The sequence below is a fragment of the Rousettus aegyptiacus genome, unplaced genomic scaffold (genome assembly GCF_014176215.1).
Source record: "Rousettus aegyptiacus isolate mRouAeg1 unplaced genomic scaffold, mRouAeg1.p scaffold_m13_p_9, whole genome shotgun sequence".
NCBI classification, from domain to species: Eukaryota; Metazoa; Chordata; class Mammalia; order Chiroptera; family Pteropodidae; genus Rousettus; species Rousettus aegyptiacus.
The window spans coordinates 76,889,838-76,908,458 of record NW_023416312.1 but is presented as its reverse complement, the minus strand read 5'-3'; the positions used below and the strand labels follow the sequence as shown (position 1 = coordinate 76,908,458).

Sequence of the window (18,621 nt, the reverse complement as noted above, 5' to 3'; positions counted from 1 at the left end):
ATGTTGTCTTTCTAAGTCATTTAAGGGTAAGGGTTGAGATCTGTATTAAGGGGGAGTCTGAAATAACTTGATGCGCTAATGGGACCTCTTAACCTGGGTAGGTGGTTGGGGACACTGGAACCTAGAGTTGGAAATGGCTGAGGGCTTTTTAGTAAAATCATAGGTGAAATTAAAGAGAACCTATTAGGTACTGTTTCAGGGTTGAGGAATGAGGGTAATGAATGAATTTATTAGAATGGTTTCATGACTTAGGATTCATGACTTAGGACAGAAAGGATTAGAAAAATGGGGAAAACATAATCGGGATAATAGAGTTCTGTACTGATTGTTGAGATAGCTCAGCTAAGAAATTTATTGAGGTCCTATTAAGGACCTCAATAAATTTCCAAGTCCTAACATGGTCAGAATACAGAAAATGATATCTTAATCAGGTCAGATGGCTAAGAGAAGAGCAGACTTGACTTGAAGAGGATGAACTTGCCACCCAGGTGCTCTGATTTTAGGAACCTTGGAGGCAGATCTTAGGGACATTAGGGGCCTTGGATGGTAGAGAGATATTGGTTAAAAGAATGGGCCCAGTTTAGTCCTAACCCCTCAAGAGCAGAAGACAGGATAGCGGGGAGACAACTAGGAGTTCTGGAAGAGATTGATTTTACATATACAGATTAAAACTCTTATTGAGAGATTGAGACTGTACTGTAATTTATATTGCATAAATTACACCCGAAATTCCTTAAATACACTTGAGCTGATTGTGTGCTCAACTACAGTGGCCAGTTGGAAAATGGCACTGTCCAAAAAGGGAAAGTGGAGAAGAACCAGGAAAATGTCGATATTTGATAATAAATCCCCTTCTTCTTTGATTCTCAGTGATGGCAATAGAAGGTAAAATGAAGCAAAGCAGTGGTAGGTATCTATTTAGCGGGAACCCTTCACCCTGAGAAAACAATTTTTATTATATCACTAAAATTGGTGCCTCTTTCTATAGCACATTCTAAATTATGAGTTGACTTTAAAAATAGGATAATAATATGTAATCAGTTAATGATCCTGAGATCAACTTGTGATGCTGCCAATCCTGGTTGAAATTTTGATGGCTGGTATTTAGAGCTAATTGTTTTATTTCCTCCATAGTTTAGAAAATTTTTTTGAGAAATTTTCTGAATAATTTACTGAAACTCAAGGAAGTCTCAGTTTTTAAACATTTTTTTAAGTAGGAAGAAAACCAAAATCTTGAATAAATTTGTTTGCTACCTAGAATTGTAATTCAAAAGATGTTAATATCTTTTAATACTGTCTTTTCATAGAGTTTGTGGCAAGGTAGCTTGGTTAGAACATGGTACATGGTACCAAGGTGGCCAACATCAAGGGTTCGATCTCATAAGTAATAAGATTTTTAGTGTTGGAAGAGATCTTTATTAATAGTCACCCAGTTCACCTTTCCACCTAAGGAAGGAATCTCTTCTTTAGCTTCTCTGACATGTTCGTCCTTTAAACTTTGCTCGACTATTTCCATTTCTGAAAACAGTAATGTTTTGAAACTTAGCTACTTCCAGCACATAGCTCCTGTGTAATCAACTTATCATTTTATGGGTATGCCATTTGTCATAGGGTCATCTCCAGTATCAGAAGAAATTAATGCTAAGCATTCATATATATATGAAGCACAGCTCATACTTGCTAGTTAAATTTTTTTTCTCCAAATTCAGAATCAGGCATTTTAAAATAAGCTAGTTTTAAAGAAAATAAATATCTTCTTATATTACTGGAGAGTGTCTAGAAAAATCAAACTTTAATTTTTTTTCCTTCGTCATTATAGATATTGAGACAAATTGTTTAGAAGAAAAAAGCAAGAGAGACTATTTTACACAATTGGTATTAGCGTGTTTGGTAAGTTAAAAAATACTTTTCCTTTCTTAATATTACATTGGACAATTGTAATCACAGTTAATTATGTTAATTGAGAAGTATAGTGGCATTCACTTGACTAGAAGATGAGATTTGGGTTTTGAAATGGATGCTTTGTAAAATTAGATACGCTAATTATTTCTATGAAATAGGCATGCTACCGTATCACTTAAAGTATCCATACATATAAAACCTTCAGTGATATTCCTGATCTATCAAATGAGTAGAAATGATGTGGGCAGCTTTTAAACTGAATAATTTTTAATAAACTCTTTATTAGGCAAGGAGAAAAGCAATGGAGGTAGTTTAATAAATTCTAGAACTTGTTACTGTCTAGTAAACCATTTTATGTTCATAAATTTAGAACCGAGGAGAAATCCCTTTACTCAGACCTGGAAGAATGTCCTCGTCTTTGTTGTATTAGAATTTATTTGACTTAGTGGAAAACAAAGAAGGTTTAAATGTTGTATTATCTTAATTCTATTGACAGACTCAGTTTTAATCAGAATTTCATCTGTAGTTCTTGCCATTTATAGGTTGTGTACAGCATACTTTTTTAAGCGAGTTTTTAAAAAAGAACTATATGTTATATTTTTTAGTATTTGGAGAGTCGTTTTTGTTGAAGTTCCAAGTTTTTGAACTGAAATTTATATTTTTAAAATATAAATTATAATTTTAATATTTTTATTAATCACTTTGGGTATATTTAAGATTGTAGATACATAGTTGGAATGCTGAGTAATATATTACCTTTAATATTTTTTAATACAGTATTTAGTTTCAGACACAGTTCTAAAGGAACGCCTGGATCCAGAAACATTGGAATCATTAGGGCTTATCAAACAATCACAGCAATTCAATCAAAAGTCAGTTAAAATCAAGACAAAACTCTTGTAAGTACACATATCTTTATGTTGCAAATCAGGTACCTAAGTATTTGTTTTAACTCTTATTTTGAATTCTAGAAGTTTCTAAAGGCAGTTTGAAGATTTTATTTTGTTGCTGTTAGCATGTGTCCAGTATTTTTTCCTTTTCAAAGGAGCCTATGATTGAGTCAGCAGTAAATGTTACCTGTGTGAAACCAATGTTAATTTTTTTCAGTATTAGAAGTTAATACTCAGTGCTTTTAAATTAACTCTGGCTGTACTTTAGGTATATTCTTAGTCTCTTAGTGATGGAAATAGTGATTTGTTATTGTTCCTTGGATTAGCAATATCCTTTCCTTGGGTTACTGGTTTTCCCTCTGTAATTAACATTGGGGTATCTCTTATAAACCACTGTTCTTTTTAACCTAAAAGATACACAATGAGGTAAACTTGCAACAGGTATTTTTATGGTTATTATATATAGGATATAAGAAAATTCAATGAGAATACATGAGTCTTATGCAAACTTGCTAATTGAAATTAATTTTATCCCCTTTACGATGTTTATCTACTTGCAGTTATAAGCAGCAAAAATTCAATTTATTAAGAGAGGAGAATGAAGGTTATGCCAAGCTGATTGCTGAATTGGGGCAAGATTTATCTGGAAATATTACTAGTGATTTAATCTTAGAAAATATCAAATCTTTAATAGGTAAGACATATATCAATTTATATTAATGTGTTACTAAGTTTTTTTTAACTGTGAAGAATATCCATAAAGACGAAATGAGTGCATTCCCTACAAGTTTTCTTTTTTACATTAAAAATGAGAGAAGTGTCCAGCTTGTACTTTTAAGATTTTATCAGTAATAATAAAATTTGAGATGATATTTATGAGAAATATTTGTCACTATTACCTGTGGTGTTTGTATTAGTTTCTGTTCTCTCTAATATTCCTAGTTTAATTTTTAATTATTTCTCAATAGTCTTATAATGAGCAGAAAATAAGTAAGCAAATACGAAGTTATAATAAAATCTTTTTGTGAACTCTTGAACATGGAGATGTTTAGTTTTTTTGAACTTGATTTAAAAAATACCTTTACAAAGGACTTTGATACACAGCTTATTTTATAGTTACAATATTCTGTTAAAGTAAGGGTCCTTGACCTCCGGGCCATGGACTGGTACTTGTTAGTGTCTTGTTAGAAACCAGACTGCACAGCAGGAGGTGAGCGAGCAGCAGGAGGTGAGCGAGCTGCTGTATTTGCAGCTGCTCCCCAGCACTAGCATCACGGCTTCAGCATCACCTCAGATCATCAGGCATTATTAGATTCTCATAGGAGCACTGGTCCCTGGTGCCAAAAAGGTTGGGGACCACTGTGTTAAAGTAAGTCCAGCAGATGTAAAAAATGTATCATAGGAAAGTGTTATTATTCTCCCTACCTTTTAAATAGAATTTATTCTTTTTATTTCCATTGAGCATTTGGAGGAAATGGTTGGTTTCTATAGAAAGAAAGGATGAATGGTAGAAAATAGGGTAATCCTGATTTTTCTAGAATGGAAAGAATTTTTGCTATTATTTGTTAGGTGGTGTGCTGTCTTAGGGAAGATTTTGCAACATTTAGATGTCTTAGATTTTGAGACCTATCAGAGAAGTTATATTCCCTGCTTTACTGGTTATATTTTAGAGGTTGCTTATGCTCAGCTTCTCAGTTCTTTCTCTTTTTTTGAAAGTTATGTATGACTAAGAAAAAGAGGTGTTCCAATCCTTAGCCACTTCCTCCAATGCTATGTATAGGGCCCAGATAAAACTAGATTTATTACAGTTATCTTTGATTTTAGCTTAGGCTTTTGGTGACCAACAGGTACAGAAGGTAAGGAGATTTTAATTTAAATTTACCCTTTTCTTTGAAGTAAGTCTGGTTCTGTAGCTCTCTTTGTTACTTCCTCTGGTTGGCAATTTATCAGCAAGACTGTATTCCACAGGGGTCCAGAGCTCTCGCTTACCTGTGTGGCAGTGACCCATTTAAAAAAGTCCTCCTGTAGGGTTTTCTATTTCCAGGGTGGGCTCTACATTTTTCCTGTGGCATTTTGATTTAGCTTGAGATGCTTGTCAGTACTGCTTTGCTGTAGGTTTGTCCTTCCTTGTATCCTGCCATGTAGCCATGTACTTTCTTTCTTAAGATGGTATTCCCACATAAAAATTCTGTGCTGTGTAAGCTCCTCACTTGTTTTTGTTTTTATTTTATCTGCCTTTTGTCTAGCCTTGCTTCTTCTTTTTTTTTTTTGTCCTTGTGAGTTTATACCTTTTTAGTCCTTCATTATTTTGGGAACATTTCAAAGAGAGATTTTTCTTGGACGTGTGTGTTTATCTATTTAACTGGGAAAATGCACACTACTTTCTTTTCTTGAACTTTACCCTCATAGGGAATAGTTTATTTTACTGTCTCTGAAGAACAGTGACAATCACAACTGTAAGGTCATGACACACATGGATATTACATGAGTATAAACAATTTGATTTCTTGAGCTAAACCTCTGTTCTAGTCCATCAAGTGTACTGCGAAGCATTCTAGGCCAGAAGCACTCAAATGTCACCTCCTCAGTGTAGCCTTTTCTGGCCATCCCTCTCAACACTTCCTATTGTTCACTGTTTTTTCTTTTGAGCACTTATCACCATGTAATGTGCAGTATATTTTATTCCCCTCCTCCCCTGGAAGGTAAGCTCCATGAGGACAGGGGTTTTTGTCTGTTTTGTTTAGTACCTCTAACTTCAGTGCCTGATACACAGGTGCTGAATAAATACTAATTGAAAAATGAATCTTTTTCCTTTTCTGGTAGAGTTTATAGTGATTCTTAGCTTCGTTTCCCTGCCAATGGAGGATTTTAGAAAGTTCATCTTCCTGGCTCTGCTCAGTGTTTGTTTCCGTCTGGCTTGCTAACTCCCCTATCTCTCCCATTGTCCGAAAAAGGAATTTTTCATTGACATGAAAATTGAGGTTAAGACTTCTAATTCCAGTGAGTATTAGAATTTATTGGATTCCCCCTCAATGCAGACTCCATGAAAATCTTGTCTCATCTGGCCAGAGCAGTTCACTGACACAGCATTCTATATTCCATGGCATTTTTGGATGTTTCCCCTTGTTTATTCCCATTATTTTCTCTTTAGGAGCAATTTATACCTCATACAAAGATAATACCTCATACAAAGCTATCTCAGGTCTGCTCTCACTTCACCAGCCATTTGACAGAACAGATATCTAATTTGGGAGATATGCATTTTAGATGATTCTGGCACATCAAAATATTTATATCCAAAAAACAAACAAACAAAAACATTGTTTATATCCTGTTAGATAGTCTGGAGCTATTTACTGCAAGGAAGTAGAACCATTCTGAGTCTTCATGATGGTTGTGATATCAGGTTTGACACTAAATTTGAAAACATTAAATAGGAATGGATAGCGATTAGTTTAAGCTCTTGAGCTGCCAAGTCATAGACCCCATACAAATGATCCCTGCGTCAAGATGGCAAAAAGTATCTTTCAAAAATTATAGGAAAGGCTATCAGAGATGGACTCCCTTGATTGCTGATTCCTTCTCTAAATCAAAAGTTCTGGCTAAAAATTAGTCATGAAGCTTAACTTATTTAAGGTTTTATAGAATGAAAATGGTTCTTCCTGGTTTTGGGTTTAGTAGTCCAGGATCTTTTTGGACTAGGCACTAACCATTTCTTCTCACCCAGAATCAGAGTCCTTGTTACCAAACCGCTGAGGACCTTCAGCTGTTCCTTGGTATCTATGGTTGTCAATGTGGCTGGGTATGTGGAAGGGTAGAGAGTCTCTGCCCCTTCAGCCTCAACAAGTCATTTTGACCAGAGAAACATTTAAAACAAATGTAAAACCCTAAGCCAAATGATTTTATTCTTGGGCGGATTAGGGGACGTTTAATCTCTTTCACTACATTATTATCTTGATTGTATTTAGTTTTTTATCTTTGAAACAGTTTGGATATAAGGGCCATTCAGCCTAGAAGTATCTTATTGTGTAGGCTTTCTCCTATCCTTTTGAAAGGGCAGTGATTTGACTGTTTCCATTACCTAAGGTTTTGCTTTATTGAAAGTTTCTTTACTACACACACATTATGAAAAAATTATTTTTCTTTACTATGAAAAAGATGATAGCAATTGGTATTCTCAAGTATAGTTTATTTTTTACAGTTATATATTTTTTTGTTAGGTGCATTGCTCTGCATCTTGGTTCTCTGGTGGTTCTTGCCTTGAGACGTGCAGTATTTTGCAAATACTGTTTCTTAGAAATAGTCTAGCATAGATTTTTATTAGCCTATTTTAGTTTGTTTGGGATGCTATAATACAATAATACCACAGATTGGGTGGCTTATAAACAACAAAAATGTATTCCTCACAGTTCTGGAGGCCAGAAGTCCAAGGTCAGGATACTAGTATGTTTGGGTTCTGGTGAAGGCCCTCAATTGGAACCTGCCATCTTCTTGCTGTATCCTCATATGGTGGAAGGGGCAAGGGAACTCTTTTTAAGGGCATTAATTTCATTCATGGGTGTTCTGCTCTCATGACCTAATCACATCCCAAGGGCCCCACTTCCTAATACCATCACATTGGGCATTAGAATTTCAACATATGAATTCTAGCAGCAGTGGGGAGAGGGCAGACAACAATACATATTCAGATCATAGCATAGCCTGTTTCTAAAGTAATTCTAGAGATAGCCAGACCATGTCCTTTTGTACAAAACATGGTTTTTCTGTCTCATAAAGTCCATTCTGTTAGGAACATGATGATTGAAGCTGTTGTCCTGTTATCTGAAAGGTATAAGCTGGACGTCTCTCCCAGTCAAGTTTATGGTATTACCTTGTTGTTGTTTTTTTTTCCCTTTTAACAATCTCAATTTGACCTGTTTTCTGAAACAGCCATTTTCGGTTTAATCATACCTTTTGCCTCTAGTTGCAATCACTTGCTCTAATATACTAGCCATCTTGTCTGTCTGTCTTTGGGAAAACTTCAGTTAATTTTTGGGCATTTCTTCAAAGATGTATCATCCGAAGGGTGTGACCTCTCCTCAATAGTAGGGAAAGCATTTTACTAATTTTCTTATCACAAGCACCTGGCACACAGTGGATAGTTAATAAATGTTTATATAAATGAAAGAATGAATCCATTGTCATTATGGGTCCACCATTTTCCACTGTTCCCTTCCAGTATGGTTCCCTATTTAGATCATCAAAAGGCTTAAAGGTATTATACGTGTGTATGTTCGTATGTACGTGTGTACGTACTTATGTACATACATGCATGTATATCCCTTAATGTAGTTGGTGATAGAGGTAGGAGGCTAGGCTTATGATGTCTCTCAAGATGACATGGCTATGGATGCTTGGGCTGGACAAAAGCCTTTCTAAGATGCTTGAGCACAAGAGTGCCTACGTTCTACCACAGCTACCATTAGAAAAAAGTTATTTTGGACATTTCAAGTTTAACCGATTGTTACTAGAGTCTCGTTGTGTGTGAACTGTTACTTAGCAAATTTCTAAGGTTTTAAAAATTATTTTCTATATCCTCGGTTTATTTACTTTTTTCATCGTATGTAGCAAAGGTCATTCTAATTGATTGGAGTAACTTTTGGTACCTGAGACATTTAATAGACAATTCATAAGCCAGTTTTTCTTTTGTGAAAGATGTAAAGGTTGATTCTGTTACCTTTCTTCTAGATAACTGCCTTAAATTGCACCTAGAAAGAAATTGGTAGGTAGTTGATAGTACAAATCAATGATAGAATAGCCTTGATGGGGTACTACTGTTAAAAAAAAACATAATGTAGTGGTTCACATTGTACCACATTGAAAATATAAACTCTTTAAGTTTGTGAATGAAACGCAACATTTCCATGTAACATGGTGCTGTTCTAGTCCTTATTCCCAGGTTTTGTGTATGTAGCTAAATGGGTAATTATAAGTCAGCCACTTTTTCAAAATTATATTCAGTGTCTCTTTCATTCTCTATGATAGAGTATTATTCATTTTTGTTTAGTGATTGAATTTTTATATTTTGTAACTGTAGGAGAAGTTGTAAGGTTGGAGAATTTGCTAGACCTTACTTCCATAATCTATCGGTGTTACAGAAATTTGGAAGCAATTTATTTTCGTCTTTATTCAGGCATAAGTGACATACAATAAGCCGTGCATATTAAAGTGTACAATTTGAGTTTTGACATATGTAAAACCTGTGAAAACATCATTGCAATTTAGATAATGCTCATTTCTGTCACTCTCCCCTACCCAAATTTCTTCTTGCCCCTTTGTATTTCATCCCCTCCTCAATCCCCCTCCCTTATCCCCTTTCCTCAGGTACCCACTCATCTGCTTTCTGTCACTGTAGATCAGTCTGCATTTTCTAGTATTCTTTTATAAATGGAATCATATAGTGAGTATTCTTTTTTTCTCTGGCTTATTTCAGCATAATTATTTTGTGATTATCCAAGTAGTTGCTTGTGTTAATAGTTCTTTTCTTGTTATTGCTGAGTAATATTCCATTATATATACTATAGTTACACTGTACTACAATTTGTTTATTCATTTACATGACGATGGACATTTGAGAATGCCCTATTATAAATCTTGTATGAATATTTGTGTACAAGTCTTTGTGTGGACATAGATATTTATTTCTCTTGAATAAATACCTAGGAATGAAGTGGGTGGGTGTAAGTTTAACTTTTAAGGAAACTGCCAGTTTTACAAAGTAGTTGTACCATTTTATATTTCCACCAGCAGTATTTAAAAATTTCAGTTGCTATTTTGGAGTCACTTTTACATTCATGGGCTGTACTTTTGGCGGGTACAGAAAGAGGCAAGTTTTCTTCTCAGAACTTTAGGTAAAACTCTCTTTGAATAATTTATAAAAATCTGGAGCTCTTTTCAGTAAGATATGATCACTGTGTTAGTCCTTTTTTTCCTTAGTATGAGAAATGGAAGAAAATGTGTGCTTAACTTTGGGTTTCATAAAAAGGGGAAAGAAACATTGGAGAGTGGTTTTCTGAGTGAGTAATAATATATGGCAGGTCCCCTAATAACATTTTTTCATTTAACATCATTTAATTGTAAAGTTGATGAGATGCTGTTTATATCAATGAATCAGTGATAAAATTGGAAATATCATTTTACTTAAAGTTATAGAATATCGATGCTGTTAAGTGAGGGCTTACTATACTGTGAATCAGACATTAGTTTTATAGCATTTAATATAATTATGTGTAGACTTAATAGAAGTAACTCTGTAAATCTCCTCTTATAAAATAGATTATATATAAGAATTTTCTTTGGAAAATCCCCTAAGTCATCCATAAGGTGCAGTGTTTCGACTTAACATCTCTTCCTAATTTCAACACAGTTGTTCTTTTTGCCTCCAGCATTAGAAGAAAGCACTGTTTATTTGCTTGCTCCAATGAAGTGGTTAGCTTGCATTTAGGGGCTATGTCTAATGAAAAATATGTAATTTGAAATACTAGAATTCCATTCAGCTTGATGTGAAGGTATGTGGGAACTGATATAAAATGAGGAACATGCTCACTCATGGTCATAAACATACATTTTATTGAGAGGATTGGTGAGGGAATGGCCTATATCATTTAAATTATCTTTTTTTTGCTGTTATACATAGTTGCATTATCATAAATTAAATATACATATGACAGTACTGCATTATAATATAATTATGGTAATAACTGAAGCTGAATGCAAATAGAGACAAATAAAGAGAAATGTTAAGAGTAGGGTGGCTGATAGGAATGTTTATTAAGTCCATGTCCATGAGCCCTTTACAGTTTACCCTAGGAGATTAGCAAGGATAGGTATCCATCAGCACCTATTCAATGCTTCTTTCCTTCCTTTTTCTCTTCTACCTAGATTGTCTATTTTCTTCTCTCTTTGTTCGTGTTGTATATACTTCTTTGTTATGTCCCCAACTCCTTGGTGTTGTCTTATCTCATTAGTTTTCCCTTTAGAATGCTGCCAAAACCCATAAATATAAATCAGTGGTACAATGATATTTTGTAGCTTTGTTGCATATGTAAGATAAACTACAAAATGATTCTGGAAATGATTGTCTACTTTCACGAACTGTTCGCCAACATTCCAAATAATTCTGCATAAAACATTTAAAAAACCGTTTAGTTGACTAACTTGTAAAATGCATTGTTTGTTTTTCATATTTTGCTAAGAACTAGAAGTATGGATTTCTTTCACTAGCTGGAGTAATCAAGAACTGATCAGACAGTGTGGTATAGTGTTGCAGGTCCTGGGCTCCTGCCTCAGCTTTATCATTAACCCACTTTGTAATCCTGGGCAAGTTACATTTCTCATCTGTAAAATGTAGTGGTGGTGGTGGTGGGGGTGGACTTGATGACTTTGAAATCTATGAAGATTTCCCTCTGGGGCTCGGGAAGCAAACTTGTAAAAGTTGTTTTTTAAAAACATTTTTATCTTGTTAATATAAGTTGTCCTTCAAAGTTGTTGGCATTAATGGAAATGATATATAATCATTTTTGAATTTGTGTATGTCTCATTTGTTGCAGGATGCTTTAATCTGGATCCCAATAGAGTTTTGGATGTCATTTTAGAAGTGTTTGAATGCAGGCCAGAACACGATGACTTCTTTATATCTTTATTAGAATCTTACATGAGTATGTGTGAACCGCAAACACTGTGTCATATTCTTGGGTTCAAATTCAAGTTTTACCAGGTAAAAAAAAAATGTGTGTGTAACTCTATCTAGGTTAATTTCATGATTTTATGTGTACAATTTAAGTTTGAATTGTAAATAATTGGTTTCAGTTTAGCCATTCTAGCAGAGATAGATAAATGGATAGCTAACAGTGTGATGCAATAAATAATAATGTGATGCAATCGGTAGTTTGAATGATGTGATATGAAAGCCTAGAAGAAAGCATAATAAACTTTTGTCCTGGGAGAGATGAAATAAGGGAAGACTTTTTAGATAGAACCTTTTTTAAACCTGGTCCTTGAAGGATAAGTAGGAGTAACACATAGTGTGAGAGTGAAGATGTGACAATATGAATGTACATAACAGATTGAAGAAATAGTACATCGTCTAATGTGGCTGGATTGTAAAATGTGGAGAAATTGAAATTGGAAAGGTAGGTGTACTTTTGATTGTCAAGGGCCTTGAATACTGTATTGAGTTATAATTTTATTGTATAGACAGCCACCACTGGAAATTTTTATGGATGTGAATACATTATTGAGGCATATCTTACATCTTTCACTTAAATCACTACAATAGGTATCTAGCCCTGTGATTATTTCTCTTTCAATCCATCTTTCATATCGTTACTACTGTTATCTTCTAAAAGAGATCTAATTGACACACTGCTCAAAGCCTTTGCCTGTAGGATGAAATTCAAATTTCTAAAGACTCTTTTCACAGTTTATCCCCATTCTTTATTTCCACCCTCATCTTTAGTGATTTTCCCTCTCAAATCTAATATTCTAGTCATATTTCAATTATTCGCTGTTTCCTATACTTAGATATTGCTATGTATAGACCTTTGTTTACATGCCGTTTTTTTGTAACTAGAAAACTATTCTTAGCCAGCCCTCTCACCTGTCTTCATCTTGTGGACTCCTATTTAATCTTTAAAATAAAGTACTATACTTGCTTTATAAAGTCTTGGCCGGTATTTCACCTATGAAGAATTAGTCACTTCTTGATCTCTGTTCTCATAAAATTTGACACAGGCTTCTAGCACTTACTAGGCTATATTAGAAAAAAACTATGCCTATCTCCTTTGCTAGATTATGAGCCATTTAGGGCAGGGTCTATGTTGTACTAATTTGCCTGGATTAATTTACTGCTTAGTCTACAGTAAATGCTCACTAATTGTAAATGACCAATCTGTGTTTTAAGAAGATAACTTGATAATATGGAGGATTTAGCTGTAACAAGGCCCTCATTATACTTTTGGTATAACATTCCTAATTTGCCTACTTGCCTGGGATACTCAGCTAGTCAATAAATACTCATTTATTGTGTGTTCATTATATGCTGTTGCTTTGCTAGGCACTGAGGATTCTCAGGTGAAGCATGTCTATTCCTGTCTTCTGGAGCTCAAGTTCAAGATAGTAAGGCAATTTCTTTTAGGATTCTCAACTGATATACCACCTACTGCCTCTGTTTATCTTTTATTTTCTACTCTAGGATGCTTCAGAAGAGAAATCAGGTCAGAACTTAAAAGCATATAGCTTTTTAATAACAAACAAGACACATGGCAGGGTTTTAGGGCAAGAGCACTTTACCTTTGTTCAAAAATGAGTGATGGCAGCTATTCCTGTTCTGCCAGAAGCCATGGAGTCCACTCTTAGTACAAGGAAAGAAACATTCAAGTATTTCATCAGATTTTAAGAAGCACCATGATAGCTTTGGGTTTGAGAACATGAAGCCAACTGCTAAAGTGACAGGGTAGCTGAAATTTAACTTGAGCATGATTAATTAGAATATAGGTTAGGGCTTTGGAGACTGTGAGTTTGAGAGCATAGGCAGTGAGTAATGATCTACTGCATAATATCAAGTATTGTTAGTTGAATGTGAGTTTTAGAATGAAAAATTTTATGTGAAAATATTCTTCATAATGGTAATGCTTTTTGAGCTGAATTAAAATATCCCTGGGGGTTGACAGTGTTGGAATAATCCTTTTTTTAATAAATAATGGACCTTTTTCTTACATAAGAAATACCTAACCAAGAAACATTTGATTTAGAAATAACCTATTATTGGGAAGAGTAACCCTTATATGGCTCTCTGTGACACCATTCCCTTTTTTCTATTACTTGAGCAATCTTGTGAGAATCTGCAGACTTAAGGACCACTAAAGGCAGGGGATGAAATGTCACAAATTTTAGGTAATTTGTGGTCTTGGAGGTAAGGTAAGGAAAGCCATGAAAATCAAGAACTGCTTAGGGGATGTAATCCTAGGAATTGACTCCTAGGTATGTGTGGTGACCCTGTATGTTAGTTTCTTGTCTTATTCCACCCTTCCCTCTTCCTTTCACTACCTGAAAATGTTCACTTCCTCTGGCCCACAACCCATGTTTTCACCTGTCAGGACTTATTTGGATTAATTGGCTATTACTATTTTCTCCCCTAGTGTTAGGACTTCTAGGCAAAACTAATTATTTCTGCTACGAAATTAGTGATTGTATCCTAGTTTCAACCTGTGATCAGCTACACTAGATGCTTTGACTTAGAAGGGTGGTAAGGGATGTAAGCAGTTTTAGAGCATATGACCATTTTGGAAAATTAGGCAGGCGCATTGCTAAATTCCCCTAACAGGGATTGCTGCTATCGGGGATTTAGAAGCAGCGTGAGGGGCAGCACAAAGGACTGGAAGAATGGAGTACTAGAGAGTGAGAGGATATCAAAACAACAAACTTGGCTCGAGTTGTCTTGCCACAGGAAAGAGGAAGGAGATGATGACTCTCACCCATATCACAGCCCCTAGATTTGTGAATTCAAAATACAGTAGTAGTAATGGTGGTACCATGGTTAAGTGCTATTATAATTGAAATTCATTCATTTAAGACAGATTGATTGAGCATCTCTTATGTGCCAGGTAATGTTCTAGGCGCTATGGCTACATCTGTAAACAGGTAGAAATTCTTGCCTTCATGATGCTAACATTGTAAGTAAAGTATATGGTATGATAGAAGTTGGTCAATAAGATGGGACAACCAAAAATATAGAGCAGGATAAGGAAGCTTGGGAGTGCTGGAGTGGCAGGTTGTAATTTTAAATAGAGTAGTGAGAGCAGACCTTATTGAAAAGGTGAGATTTAAACAAACGAAGGACGTGAGCGTGTAAACTGTGCAGGTATCTGGGGAAGAGTCTTCAAGCAATGAGAACAGCCAGTGCAAATGTCTCAAGGTCTGAGCATGCCAATATGTTGAGCAAACAGTAAGGAGACCAGTGTGGCTGGATCAGAGTGATTGAGTGGGAAAGCAGTAGGAGATGAGGGACCAATCACACAGAGCTAGTGCAAGATTTTTGACTTCGATGCTGGGTGAAGCCAGTGGAGGATTTTGAATAAAGAGAGTGATGTGATCTGACTTAGTTTCTTTTATTGTGTTCCTTTTTCACTTTATTATGAACATTTTCATACATACAGGAAAGAGTGAATAATGTAATGGATACCTATAACCCCATCACCTAGAAGTGAGTTTATTAATATGTGGGTATACTTTTTTTTTGAAATATTAATTTGTTACAATATCATGAACATTCACTCCTAAATACATTAGTTTCTACTTTTTAAAAGGGTATTTTTCTATTTAACTGTGATACCAATTTTATACCTAACTAGATTGCTTGTCATATAATAAACTCAGACCATATTCAGATTTCCCAAATTGCCTCCCAAAGGAATTTTACAACTGGTTTGTTCAAAAGATGATCCAGGCAAAGACCATACACTGTATTTGATTGTTAGGATTCTGCAATCTCTTTTAATTTAGAATAGTATCCCCCATCCTTTAGTAGCATTTTGACTTGTTGAAGAGACTATTCCCATACAGGACCCCACGTTTTGGATTTATTTAATTGCTTTTTCAGGGTTGGTTTAGTTTGTTCTTTGTCCCCTATTTTCCTTGTATACTTGGAGTTAGTTCTAAAGACTTGATTTGACTATGTTCAGGTAAAATATTTAATTGGAAAAATACTTCATAATTTGTTCTTTGTCTTTTATATTGTATAACATCCACTGTCTCTCTGACTTTTAATATTCCAGTAAGTTGATGACAGTCTCATCCCTCCATTATACAATGACATTTCCTTTCTTGTCAGTAGCAGGTTATTTGCAGGTTGATACTTTGGCACCATGTGGATACCCACTTTTTCATCAGCTTTACATTGTGGTTTAGAATATATGGATAATCTTTCCTGAGTCAGTCATTTCTTTAATAAAGTTTCAAATTGTTAATTTGCTAATTTTATCATGCCTTCTATATTTATCATCTGTTGTTCTTCTATAAAGACGAGTTTTTCCTTATCAACTTGGGTTGCTTGATTACCCTGAAATACAGTTTCTACTGGAAAGGCAGGACAAGTGCTTTAATTTTTTTCCCTATTAATTATTAGCTATTAAAGAGTTTCTTTAGTAGCCAACTCTAATGGTGATATGAGGGGTGTGTGTGAGAGAAAAAAGAATAAAAAAAGGTGTACTTGCATTTCAACTTAGATTTTTAAAGAATCAATATGGTTATGGTAGCAGTGGAAGTTGATGAGATTCCGAATATATTTTGAAGATAGTGCCAGTAGTATTTACTGATACATTAGATACATAATGTGAGAAAGTAGAGTTAAGGACTTTTTTGGACTGAGCAGCTATAAAAAGGTGTTGTTATCAACTGAGATAGAGTAAATTTTTAGGTGAAATGGAATTGGAGTGTTGAGGGTAGGAATTAAGTTTTAGAAATGTTAAGTTTGAGATGCCTGTTAGATATTCATGTGGTGATGTTGAGTATGTAATTGAATGTATAGATTTGGTATTTCAGAGAAAGGCCTGGGCTAGAAATAGAAATGTGGATATCAAAAGCATGTAGACAATATTTAAAGTTGTGATAGCAGATGAAATCATCTGGCTATAGAGAGACAATGGAAGAGATCTAAGGGCCGAGCTTTGGGGCAAGCTAATGTTAAAGGGCCTGGGAGGAGAGGAAGAACCAGAAAAGGAGGTATAGAAGGAACATATAAGGTAAGAGGAAAACAAAGAGAATATGGAATCTTGGAAGTTCAGTGAAAGAAGGAATGATCAACTCTGTTAAATGTGTCTTGTAGGTCATTTAAGGTGAGGACTAAAAAGTAATCATTGGATTTATCAGCAGAGAGGTCAAAACTAGCCATTTTGGTAGAGTTGGGGTAGTGTTAAGAGAGAATAGGGAGAGTGGAGTTGGAGACAGTGAGAATAGACAGCTCTATAAAGGAGTTGCTACAAAGAGACACAGACAATGGGGTGGTAGCTGGTAGGAGAAGTGAGCCCAAGAGATTGTTTTTTGAAGATGGGTGAGAGGACACATTTGCATGCTAATTGGAATGATTGAGTATAAAGGAGGAAGACTGGTGATGAAGGAGTAGACTTGAGTAGGAAAGAGATTAGAGTTTATGGCATAAGTGGATGGTTTGACTTTATTTTTATTAAAAAAATTTTTTTTACAGCAGAAAAGAATAGCTTTATTTAGAAGGGAAAGTAAAACAACGGTACAATTCCAGATATGGAAGCGGGCCCGACCAAAAGAAGAGGAGCTCAAAAGGTTTAAGGCCTCTGATGGTTTGACTTTAAATAGGAGCATAGAGAATTCATCTGTGATAGCTGGTGGAAAGGTTGCATATGTAGGTGTACTTAGTAGGTGGGTAGATATGATGGTGAGAGTTTACAGAAGTCCCATTGATTGCTCCAGTTTTCTCATTGAAATAGAAAGCAAGGCTTTCAGCTGAGAGAGAGAATGAGAGAGGAGGTATTGGAGGTTAGGAGAGAAAGTAGGAAATAGTTGTATAGGAGAATGGAAGAATGACTGCACAAGAGAAATAGAGTGTGATTGGCCAGCAGCATTAAGGAGACTTTGAGGGTGGATATGTGAAATTGACATTTTGGAGGGGTTGTAGCTATTTGTAATATTAAAACTTAGGATATGGAGTGAATGGCTGAGATAGGGTAGAAGAGCAGATCTTTGGAAATATCATTTACTTGTATATGAAAATCTCCAAAAACTAACAAAGGAATAGAGTGGGAGAGAGTGACAGTGAATCAGAATGGCAGTGCTAAATGAAGGGCGATGATCCAGGGGTCCATAGATGGCAGCAGTAGGACATCACTGAAAATGGCAGAGTAGGGAACTCCAGAGCTCTGTTTCTTCATAAAAGTAACCAGTGAGCTAGCAAAAACTCTCAACCAACTTTTACAGAATTCTCGAATTTAGTAAAAACCTTGCAACCGAAGAAAGCCTTAGCAAAGAAAGAACTATTGTTTTGGGATAAGGGCACAGTGACATTTTAAATTCCCTGCCTACTATCCATCACACCCAGATGGATGGTGGCTATGAAGAAGCCCACACTCCTAATGCAGATTGCTAATGCCAGAGGATACAAAGAATTGTTCTTAAAGAATTGTGGGTTTCAACCTATCTGGCTGTTCCCTGGAGGACTGGTACAAGGGCTTATATTTGTTTTGCTTGTCTAGGAGCATCCCCAGGGCTGTAGTGGCTTTTTCCCAAAGCATTTAAAGGCACAGCTATAGACTTTAGCAGCCTGGAGCAAGAGACAACAGTTGGACAAACAATAGAGAAACCGAAAGCCTGGGAAGAAAGACGTTGAATAAGGAGATATGCGGGAGAATAATGGCTTTTGAAAAGCTGATGCATATACTAGGAAACTAGGGGGGAAAGGCTATGTACGTGCCCAGAACTGGATGCATGCTCAGAAAAAGGCTGAGAAGATCCTGAACTTTTCCTCTGGCTGGCCTTCCGGCTCTGCACAGGCAGGAAGTGAAGACAAAGGCAGAGTTGAAAAATGGCCTGGCCAAGTGTTGAGGAGTGCCCTAACACAGAGCCAGTGTGCAAAGAGTGGGAGAGTATCTTTTTCTTTTTCTCCCCTCCCTTTTGGCTTCAGGCTTCTAAGAATACTTAAAACGTTAGTTGACCACTAAGCTAACAGAATGTGGATTTCAGTGGTGATAATGACAATAATGTAGACGTCACAAAATGAGCTTAGAACAGTCACTAAAGAAGCAAACACCAATAACCCACCATA

General features: G+C 35.5%; 1 protein-coding gene across 11 annotated transcripts in view; it reads left to right on the top strand.

Moving 5' to 3' along the window:
• The window catches only part of THOC2 (THO complex 2), a 100,095-nt gene that overhangs the window by 23,555 nt on the left and 57,919 nt on the right, over nt 1–18,621 (top strand). For 6 of the 11 annotated variants that reach the window (XM_016119929.2, XM_016119928.2, XM_016119932.2 and 3 more), the window contains exons 5-9: nt 871–906; nt 1,820–1,890; nt 2,680–2,801; nt 3,353–3,486; nt 11,381–11,547. In XM_016119929.2, the coding sequence (XP_015975415.2) occupies nt 871–906; nt 1,820–1,890; nt 2,680–2,801; nt 3,353–3,486; nt 11,381–11,547 (530 nt within the window). The remainder of the gene's footprint in view (nt 1–870; nt 907–1,819; nt 1,891–2,679; nt 2,802–3,352; nt 3,487–11,380; nt 11,548–18,621) is intronic. The other 5 variants (XM_016119940.2, XM_016119933.2, XM_016119934.2 and 2 more) reach the window with 1 other exon arrangement.